Source organism: Tetrao urogallus, assembly GCF_951394365.1.
Source record: "Tetrao urogallus genome assembly, chromosome: 2".
NCBI lineage: Eukaryota > Metazoa > Chordata > Aves > Galliformes > Phasianidae > Tetrao > Tetrao urogallus.
The window spans coordinates 51,636,764-51,647,701 of NC_136814.1; the positions used below are offsets into that span (position 1 = coordinate 51,636,764).

General features: G+C 42.3%; 1 protein-coding gene across 1 annotated transcript; it reads left to right on the top strand.

The window, feature by feature from the left end:
- Window positions 1–877: 877 nt before the first annotated feature.
- Window positions 878–10,724, top strand: FUCA2 (alpha-L-fucosidase 2; the record flags this gene model as incomplete). The annotated part of the gene is made up of 7 exons (XM_079532423.1): window positions 878–1,071; window positions 2,903–3,090; window positions 4,444–4,783; window positions 5,344–5,554; window positions 7,298–7,488; window positions 8,806–8,914; window positions 10,584–10,724. The coding sequence occupies 7 exons, from the start codon at window positions 878–880 to the stop codon at window positions 10,722–10,724; spliced, it is 1,374 nt and encodes a 457-aa protein (XP_079388549.1).
- Window positions 10,725–10,938: the final 214 nt, after the last annotated feature.

A 10,938-nucleotide genomic window follows, 5' to 3' on the forward strand; every position in this document is an offset into this window, starting at 1 on the left:
CAGTTTCTGAACCACTCTAAGCCTTAATTGGAAGTGTACTCCTGACATCTATTTACTGAACTGCTTCTTTACTGTTCTTTCTTTCTTTCTCTCTTTCTCCCTTTCTCTCTTTCTTCTGTTAATTGAAAGCATGTGAGAAAGGTCATTAAGCAAACTGCACATTTCGTGCTGCGGATCTCACCTACACTGGTGGGCTTTGGGTGAGACCCTGGAGCTTTCCTCGTGTTGTTTTTCCTTCAAAGCACTGAAAGTCACAGAGCAGCTCTAGCTTGGGTATGCTGTAAAGAATGAGAACCTACTTCAAAACTCCCCTGTTAAGGGGCTGCTCGGTTCTGCAGTCCCTTGGTGGCAGCAGCCGTCAAAAAGAAAAGTTGCAGAACATGAGGAAATCCAAAGATAAACCAGAGCAGATACAGCAGCAAGAGGTCAAAGGTGCTGAGGAGCTCCTGCTGAGATGTGAAGGGACATGGGAAGAAATGAAGGTCAGTGTAGATGCAGAGAAAGCAGGTCAGCGCTGGGCAAAAGGCAGAAGCAGGGAAAGGCAAAAAAAAGAAATAACGAAGGGCTCCTATTCTCGACATCAAAGTTTATTTGTAAATTAGAGCAACGTGGGCAGTCTACCAGAAAAAAAAAAAAAAATGATATCATGGAAGTCAGAATGTTTTTTATCAGGCTGTAACTTACACCCATCAGGGCACGTAACTAAAAATGTAAAAAGTCTCTCCCCAAAACCTGCCGGGCTGCTCCTTCCCCGGGGCAGGAGCCTCAGGGCACCGGGACGAGCGAGGCGGGGCGGCCTCGGCCCCTCGTACGGCCCGGCCTTCGGACAACAGCTCCCACCCCCGGCCCCGCCTCGCTGCGGCCCCCGCCTACCGCCATGTCGGGCCTGCTGCAGCCGGCGTTGCTGCTGCTGGCGCTACCGGGGCTACTGGGCGGGCGGCACCGCTACGAGCCCACCTGGGCCTCGCTAGACGCCCGTCCGCTGCCCACCTGGTTTGACGAGGCCAAGTTCGGCGTCTTCATCCACTGGGGCGTGTTCGCGGTGCCCAGCTTCGGCAGCGAGTGGTTCTGGTGAGCTGCCGCCTCGCCTGCTGCCCGCCGGGCGCGGAGGGAAGGGGCGGCTCGCTTAGCGGGGCGAGCGGGGCTGGAGGCCGGTGCGGTTTTCTGCGAGCTTTGCGAGAGAGGTGGAGGAGCGGCAGGAGGCGGCCGAGGTGCCGCGGTGAAGGGACGGGCGCTGCAGCGCAATGAGGACAGCTGTGGCAGAGGGCTACGAGCAGCCCAGCGCTTTCCTTGCCTGGCGCTGCTTTGTTTGCCTTCGTGCTGCTCGTGGTGGTTTTCTTCTCTTGTTATCACTTTCGGGAAGAAGTGCATTCCGCTTAACTTCAGGCTCAGCGCCTTCAAATCCATTTAGTTCGAGCCTTTGGTCCGCTGGGTGTAGCCGTCTGGTGTGCAGTTTCCTTCTAAGTCACGCTGTGGGGTGTGGAGGTAAACAGCAGCTCTTCACCATGGTGAAGCTTAAAAGTAATCTTCATAAAGCAAGCTGACGTCAATATCAGCAAACCACTGTTTAGTGAAGGCAATATTTGGCCTATTCTTCTCAGAGTTGCATATAAGGGTATCTGCAGTTCTTGCTGCATACTCCATTTGCTGAGTAATGACTTTCTGCTAGAGAGAAAAAGGCTAGGTTCTGTTCAGGCCTCTCTCACAGGAAGGTTCATACACGCGTTCACGCTCAAACATCCTGTTTTTTCTTCTTATTTTTCTAAAAAGGTCTGAAAGCAATCTGATGCAGTGGATGACTGTCTCCATCTCTGCCTCCCTCCCTTAGGCTCATCCCGGTGAGGAGCCCTGCAGGACCTCCTGGTGCAGAGCACGCTCAGGTGGCCCAGGTCCCTGCCCATGGCCTCAGGGCAAGGCCACAGACCCTGGTGCCGCCTAGGTGCCTCCTTCCCTGTAGGGCTGTACAGCCTTGGGCAGTAGAGCTCTGAAACTCAGTCCCGTCAGAGCAGAAAGGCTCATGTTGTTAGCAAGCTGTGTGACAAAGGAAGGACGTTACTCCTTTATTTGTGCAGCTACATCCTTAAAAACCAGTTTGTTCGGTTTTGTTTTCAGGCTCTTTCAAGAAGGAAGATAATCTTGGCCTCTTTCTTTTATTTTTTATATGTTTTGCCACCGGCTCCCAGAGACTGTATCAGCCTATGCTGAAGTCTCTTTGGGAAAGTCACAGTAAGATCCATGCAGCTTCTGTGGTGGTACAGAGCTCAGCTTAGAGACTGGCTCAAGATGGGAGAGAGAAACGCATTTCAGATATTCCAATTCTGCTGTTCATTGCTTCTACTTTCAAACTCTGTTCATTTATGCCTAAATTTGCCAACAGGATTTTACTACCTGGCTTTGTTTATGTGATGGTGAAAGCTTTCAGATCCTTTCTCCCCAGCAGTTATAGAAGGCCTCTAGCAATAAGGCTTGATGTTGCATGCTGTATCTGGAGTTCCTCTTTCATTTCTAGGGAGGGGAGAGGTGGGGCAGGCGGAAGACACATAGTGCTGTACTGGCCATTTTTGTTCTCTGCTCATGGTGAGGGTGAGGCCAGAGCAGCTCTGTGGCCTCAGTGTGGGCTGGAGTGATTGGAGCAATAGCATTGACTTCACAAATGAAATCCTGGGACCTTTCCAAAGTGGAGCCAGTGGAAGAAGCGGAGCATAGGGAAAGGACAGAGAAAAGGAAGCCTTTCATTATTAATGCTGTTATGTTCTGAAGCAGTTTTATGTGGCTGCCTGTATCACGTGCATCCAGTTCTTGTGCCTCTCAGTGTGAATGCAGACAGGAACTAATGATTTCAGTAATCTTTTATTTATCTAAAAACACACCAGCAGACATGGTTTTGATCTGTATTTTGTAGGTGGTACTGGCAGAAGGAAAAGAGGGAGCCCTATGTGAAATTTATGAAGGCAAATTACCCACCTGGGTTCAGTTATGAAGATTTTGGGCCACTGTTTACAGCAGAGTTCTTTGATCCTAACCAGTGGGCAGATATTCTGAAGGCTTCAGGTGCAAAATATGTTGTCTTAACTTCAAAACATCATGAAGGTAAGCAGAAGGGTTCTGGATGTTAGAAGCTGTTGTGTTTTTTAACTGAAGGAATGACTTTCCTGCCTGCTAAGAGAAAGGCAGAGATGACACAATTACTTGCCCCAACCCAGTCAAAAAGTTAAAATGTGCTGGCATTTTCCTGACTCTTGCACAAAAGCTATGCTCGTGAAACTCGCATAGAAGGAAGAATAGATTGTGCCATGGTTTTTTTCTTCTATGTAAGACAGCCTGCAGTGGTGAGGGCAACTGAACTTCCAGCAGCAGCTGGGTTTATTTCTGATTGTTGTGTAATATATTGCTCAAGGAACCACAAAGTGAATGCTGCGCTGTTTTATCTATGGAGAGCTGCTCTGAACTGGCAGTTGCCTGGAGATTTCTCCAGGGAATTTAGCAATATGTTCCAAGAGCAAAGAAAAGGGCACGGCTGGGAGGAAACCTAGTAGCAAAGTATAGAATATCAGGAAGCAATATGACAATGCCAGTCAGCACTGTTGGTGTTCAGGGAGATGTTGGCTTGAAACTTGCAACTTTAACGAGTAACTATTTGTGAAATTTAATCCCATCTCTGACACACTCAAAACTCTGATTCTGTAGCGTAATTTCCACTGACTTAAAAACAAAACAAACAAACAAACAAAAAAACAACCCAAAATCTTTGTCTAGTTGATACAATTACATGTATCCAGTTCACAATTTATTAGGCAATGAGTGTGAAGCAATTTGAAGGTGAGAGTGGGGCCCCTCTGGCCATGGTTTAAATCTGCAGCGTGGTAGTGCCTTCAGTGCTTGAGCTGAGTTGCTGGATGTCTGAGAGGTGAGGATGTTTAATGCTGATGCTTCAGGAGTTTTTGCACTCTGCTAATGCACGTGTACTGAGTTGCTGATTGAGCTGTTAATGAATGATAAGACAAATGAACAGTGAACATTTGCATGAGATGTGAACAAAAGGGAGGAGAGTAGTCTGAATGCAAATGATGTCTCTGTTGCAGAATGCACAAGCTAATGTTTCATCTTCCAACTGTTGAATGTATATTCGGAATTCATATTTACTATATTCGGTAAAAATCTAATGTGTCAAAAAGTTTCTGTATCCTTGGTTAATCTCATATGGGCATTTGAATGGAGTGAACAATTGGAGGAGGATCAAATGATTATCAGAACAAGAACACTGAATGCTTATATTTTTCTATCTGAATGTTTATTTCTACAGATATTTATGTATATGTATAAATGATTACACATTTAATGATTATTTTGATATATTTTTTTTTCTTTTGCAATACACTTGCATAGTAGAACCACGATGTTCTGCTGCTTTCCTTTCTTAACTTTTAATTTTTCTCTTTTCAGGCTTTACTTTGTGGGGGTCCAAATATTCTTGGAACTGGAACGCTGTCGATGTGGGACCAAAGCGAGATCTTGTGGCTGAACTAGAAACATCTGTTAGAAACAGAACTGACTTGCGTTTTGGTTTATATCACTCCCTGTTTGAATGGTTTAATCCTCTCTTCCTCGAGGATGCCACCAATGTCTTCAAGACACGAAAGTTTCCAACCAGTAAATCATTACCAGAACTCTATGAAATTGTGACCAAGTACCAACCAGAAATAGTTTGGTCTGATGGGGATGGAAATGCACCAGATACTTACTGGAACAGCACTGGTTTTCTAGCTTGGCTGTATAATGACAGGTGTATCATGATGCTATTTTAGCTTCTAATCTGAAATTCTGTTTTCTAGTTTGTCTCCTTCTGTATCATTTGTGGAACTTTTTACCTCCACTTAGCTAAATCTTAATTTACCTGATGTATAGCGTGCCAGTAATCCAGATCTTACCTAAAACTACTGAAGCTTGTTTTAGACTCTTTCATATTTATTTAACCATGCTTGCACATTCATCAGTTAAGAAGGCAATGATTATTCTACTTAATCATTTTTCTTTAGCGTTGTCTATTGCATGGGCAAACAAGATAATTTGAGTGCAGAGGTGCGTTGTTGTCATCACAGACTGAACGTTTGGCAGCAGATGTGAAGTGCACACTGCCTTCTGGCAAGACTCCTGTGAAAGGCTGCAGCATATTTCCCTAAGAACTGGGTTCCTGAAATAGCACTTAATCTAATTGCAGTAGTACAGAAGTCATCCTAAATGTTAATTTCTGGGAGGGCTGTACAGGAGGTGAGGGGGATTACATTGGCTCTGAGTGTAATGGCTAGAATTAAAATCCTAAACATACAATTTCTTTGTTTCCAGTCCAGTTCGGGACACAGTGGTGACCAACGACCGCTGGGGAGTGGGCAGCATCTGTAAGCACGGTGGCTTCTACACATGCAGTGACCGGTACAACCCAGGACACCTTCTGCCTCACAAGTGGGAGAACTGCATGACTATTGACAAGAGCTCATGGGGGTACAGGAGGAACGCAAATCTTGAAGATTACTTGACAATTGAGGACTTGGTGAAGGTACAGCGGGACAAAGGGAATGTCTGCAACTCCTGGTTAATATATTAATTTTATAGAAAATACTGTGAGAAATGTCATCTAGTAAAAATTCATACAGTTTCTTAGCAGTGAATTTCCTCTGTGAGTAACCAAAGACTCATCTGTATGATTGTTTTTCTGGTAACTGCACTTTTGAGTTGAGAAGAAGCAAACAGCTGTAGTTTCACAGGGGCTCTTGCTTCAAGGCTGTCTTTTTTCCCCCTTCTTCTTAACTTTGTAAGTTAATACTGTTTCAGTTAGCAACGAGAAACTTCCCTTTTGCTCCATTTCATACTTAAAAAAGGGAAAGAAAAAAAGACACTTGTGCTACAGGCATACAGATAAACATGAGCAAATACAGATAGCCAGTGTTAAAACATTGATTCCATTTGCTAGTCTAAAATATTAAAAAAAAAAGATTGGAAGCTTAGGACACTGAATGATAAGAAGTTTTGTCTTTGAGATAAAATGTGTTTAATTACAAAATTCAGCTACTGAAGAGGAAGATTGTTGTTGCTTAATCCATGTCCTTTGTATTGTCCTTTGCAAAAGACAATTTCAAATTGAAGCAATCTCTCTTCAGAGGAGCTGGTTTTAATTCATTCAGTAGTTTATCTCCAGCTGTTTGTTCCTCAGACTCCAGAGTCTCAGCCTGTGATCTCTGGAGGGCAGTGTGGATGGGAACACAGATGCTTCATGGACTCTCTAGAACAATCATCAGCTTGTTTGCCAATTGTCAAGTTCACAATATGGCATTAATGTAGACTCTTGATGCCAGAGCATGTAATCTCAGGGGCTGAGCTAAAAGACAATGTCATTAATACGTATTACCTCTTTTTCTTTAAGATCCTCTGTGGATTAATAGGTCTAGTAAAGGCTGTGTTCCATGATGAATGAATCCTTTGAAAATCTAGATTAAATATAGGATTTCTTTTTTTCTGCTGATTCAATCTTCCATTCTCTTTTGAATTCCAACCTCTTCCATCCCGCTCTTTCTGTAGTAGGAACATTTCCTTTGATTGTCAGTCTGTACACTGCATGTTACAGAAACACACAGTGTGAATTTTGTGGGCACTAAGGTCTATGACTGTGATGAATAAATCATACGAATGAATGCCCATTCTATCACTGGCTTCACTTAAAAACGGAGGAATACATGGGAGATACTAATGGTACCCTTAGAGATGAGATTTATTCTTTGCTACATAAATTATTAAAACTGCTTCATTTTCTTCTGCATATTTTATGAAAACTGTACTAAATATCTAAAGCTTCATGGTGTTTTAGATATGTGGCCATAAAATAGAGAAAACATTGCTTTTCCCAGCTTCAGTAAAAATGAAGTGGCATCTGCTAGCCCTTTTCATGCAGAAAAATAATCCTGTAAGTGTTCTACTGGGAAATCTCTTGCGAAATTCCAGCAGAAGTTGAAATTTAAAAAAAAAAAAAGTAGGATCTGATTCTAATAGAGTCAGTCAGATGTATTGGTGTGAAAATGTATTTTTGGATATTTTCTGCCACACAAACTGACAGTGGAGCTTTTGTTTTATGGGAGCTTAAATTTTGCATTGGTTGTTGGGATGTTGGACTTCCAGAGTCTGAACTTGCACTAACTAGTCCAGTCCATCATTCAGAAGCAACATACCACGTTGTAGTAAGAACTTCAAATATATAATTCCATTAATTGTGACCGCTGTTCTGTCTATGTGTTTAAAAACATTTCAGCAACTTGTAGAAACAGTGTCTTGTGGAGGAAACCTCCTGATGAATATCGGGCCCACTCACGATGGCCGCGTCGCTGCTATCTTTGAGGAACGCCTGCGGCAAATGGGTGCTTGGCTGAAAGTCAATGGAGAAGCCATCTATGGAACGAAACCGTGGAGAGCACAGAACGACACGGTCACACCACAAGTGTGGTAAGGCGTAAAGCTGTAGAAGTTTTAACGTTTAAAATTTCCATTTTAAAATTCTTGAGGCTTCATACTGCAGAAATCATCAGCTTGTTCTGAAGAAATGAACCCTTTTGTTAATTTAAGAAATTGCGTGTGGAAGCGTGTCTAAGAATGCAGACAGTGCGTGTCAGAGAATGTAGCTCCAGGATGATGCTAGAGCTGAAGGAAGGTTGCAGGAGTTTCTTTAGTGGTTCTAAGTGGAATTGGCAACAGAAACAATAAACAAAATCCAGAAATACAGAATCATAGAATCACCAAGGTTGGAAAAGACCTGAAAGATCATCCAGTCCAACCGTTCACCTATTACCAATAGCTCCCACTAAAACTGCTACAAAGTCTATATAGTACAAATCTATACAATAGGAATCTTGGTGTTGCTCTTTAGAGATAAAGGGGAGAGAAAGAAACTAGGGATCTAATGTATTTTGTATTTCTGTGCGTTTTTACCTTTAAAAAGGAAGATGTTAGCAGTTGCTTGGTCAGTAAATTCAGCCAGCCTATGAACTCTGCTCTGCTTTTGTGCCTCACTGCTGCTGTAACTCCATAACAATCCATCAGGCTTTTGGTCTCAGCCACTTCTCTGCCTCACTGGGCTTTGTTTAACTCCTGCTCCAGTTAAGATTTGGCCATCTGGTTGTAGCCTTGAAACTGCTGACTGTTGAATAAAATTGCTTTTGAGGACAAAAAAATGTAATTACAATGAAGTAAGGTGGGAGAAATACTTCAGATGAATGCTCAAGATTTCCAGTGACATAATGTCGATAGATAAGTTGGCTATCAAGAAAAAATTCTTCACCAAGATAATTCTGCTATAATTTGGTTTTTAAAAAATTAACTATGCAAGGTGGAAGATGTACAGTTCCACATGATCCTAGTAAGTCTTTCAGTGTAATGCCTCTATGTTTCCTTATAAATGTGGATTTTCTCTGAATGTAACCCACAATTATCTGTTAATGGTTTCCCCTACCCACCAAAATCCTCATTCTTACATGACAAGGCAGCAGTTGTCATCTGCTTGCTTAAGTTACTGCAGATGTTTACCTCTACATTCAGTTTATTGTTAATCTGTGTTACCTCTAATTGGTCAGAATGTATTTTCAAGGAATAGTACTTTGAGAAAGGGGATTGATTTTATGAAATGAAGGCTATGCATCTGAAAATGTAATCAGTGCTAACTTTTCATATTAGCTCTTTTCCAGTCTTTCCAGAAAGTGTGATGTATACTTCCCAGAAAATTTACAGGGAAAGACTGACATGTTTCTGCTTCCCATTTCCATCCAGGTACACGTTCAGACCAAAGGAAGGCAAAGTAAATGCCATCTTCCTTAACTGGCCAAACTCTGGGATTCTGGAACTTGGTGAGCCACAGGCAAGGCTTGCAGAAACACAGGTAAGAAGACACTTCTTGCTTCCCCCTGTAGAACAGTGAGGTTTATAACACGTAACACAAGAAATGAACATAGTCTGAAGGTACATGGAAAACATATCTAGTATTTGTTGTGTTCCATCTATGTTTATTTTATTTTCTGGCATCTTTGGGAATGTGTAACTGTTAGGATAGAGTAGTGTGGAAGAGACCCAGCAGAATATTAGTTTTCATTCTGGGACCTTACTTGTCATAGACCTCCTACTGGTATGTTTCTTATCAAGGTTAATGCTGAATTGTTGGTGGGATACATTTTAGCTTTCAAACTGAGGATCCTAAAAAGAGGCCAAATAGCAGGAAAACAACTATGCCACCTCACCTCTTTCCACTGTAGATTCTACCCCAGGATGGCCTTTATGATCAATATCCATCTTTATGATATTGTGATGCACACAAAGGTTTTAGATGTCCAGAGACACAACAGTGACTCTATATGTAACTCTATATGACCCTAGATATACAGTGGTCATAAATTAAGGACATCGATACCACAGCTCCATTAGCAAGTACCCAGACCCAACAGAGGCAGAATTACACAGCAGAACACTTGGTGCTCAGATCTTAATATCCACATTATGTGCACTTAAGGGGCTTGCTTTGAGTCAGCTCTGTTCTGGTCTCATCACCACATGCTCACTAGCTGTTGAAATGCATTGGTGTTCCTGGACTCAGTCCCCTGATCACAGAATCACAGAATGGCCAGGGGTGGAAGGAACCTCAAGGATCATGAGTCTCCAACCCCTGCCACATGCAGGCCACCAACCTCCCCATTTAATACTGGACCAGGCTGCCCAGGGCCCCATCCAACCTGGCCTTGAACACCTCCAGGGACGGGGCATCCACAACCTCTCTGGGCAGCCTGTTCCAGCACCTCACCACTCACTCTGCAAAGAACTTGAGTAAAAACATACAAGGCCCTGGTTTAGTTTCAACTGAAAAGAATCTAACTGATAATGAAACAGGTCTGTGATATGGCAAAAAAAACTTTAAAAGTACCATCTAAATATTATGTAAAATGCAAATGTAAATGCACCTTGAATTTGAAAGAAGCATCTGGACTATCTGTGAGCAGGAGAATAACATTCCTTAGGGGTAGAGACTGATTATTTATTTTTTTTTTCAGTCATTCCCTTACACTGTCCCATTGTTCTCAACGTTTCATACAAGCTGGCAAACAAGTGTCCACAAAAGATTTATGTGCTCTTACTAGGGAGGGGCTCTTTAGATCAGCTTTGTTCTGAGTTACCTGTCTGTAAAAGCTGATGCTTATTCAAAACTACAAGCTCTACCACAAGGAAAGAGGCATTTCGTAAACAGGTGATACTAACATCACTGCTGTGGTACCTGATTCCTACTTAGACCCAGATCCTATCCCAGAGATTTCTGACATGTTTACAGACCTTTTATAGACTTAAGAAGGTCTCAGATTTAGATACAATCTCACTAGCTTTATTACTGACATGTCTGCTTAGCAAGTACTTCTCCTATTACCTTTATTCTTATTATTCACTCGGTTGATAAGTGGCATTTAAGAATAAATGGGTAGTAGAATGGGAAGAACTTTTCCTTAATTGAATATGCAATTATATGCATTCAAAAACACATTGCTCTAATTTTACTGTTTCAATTTCAGGTGAAGTTGGTTGGCTACAAGGAACCACTGAAATGGGTTGCAATGGGAGAAAAGGGAATTGTAGTAGCTCTACCTCAATTAACTTTGAAGCAATTGCCATGTCAGTGGGGCTGGACCTTGCAACTGACTGATGTAAACTGAGCCATACACTGGAGCCTTGGGTAGTACAGAAGTTACATTGTTGGTGTTTTTTCTTCCTGCCCAGTTTCTCATCATTGGCTTTGAACTATTACTTGACTGAGAAACATCTACTTTTTTTTTTTATTTTGAAAGACTGTTATACAAGATGGAATGAAATGAACCTCATACGAAATCTAATTACTTACCTATCTATTGTACAGCTAGTTTCTCTGAG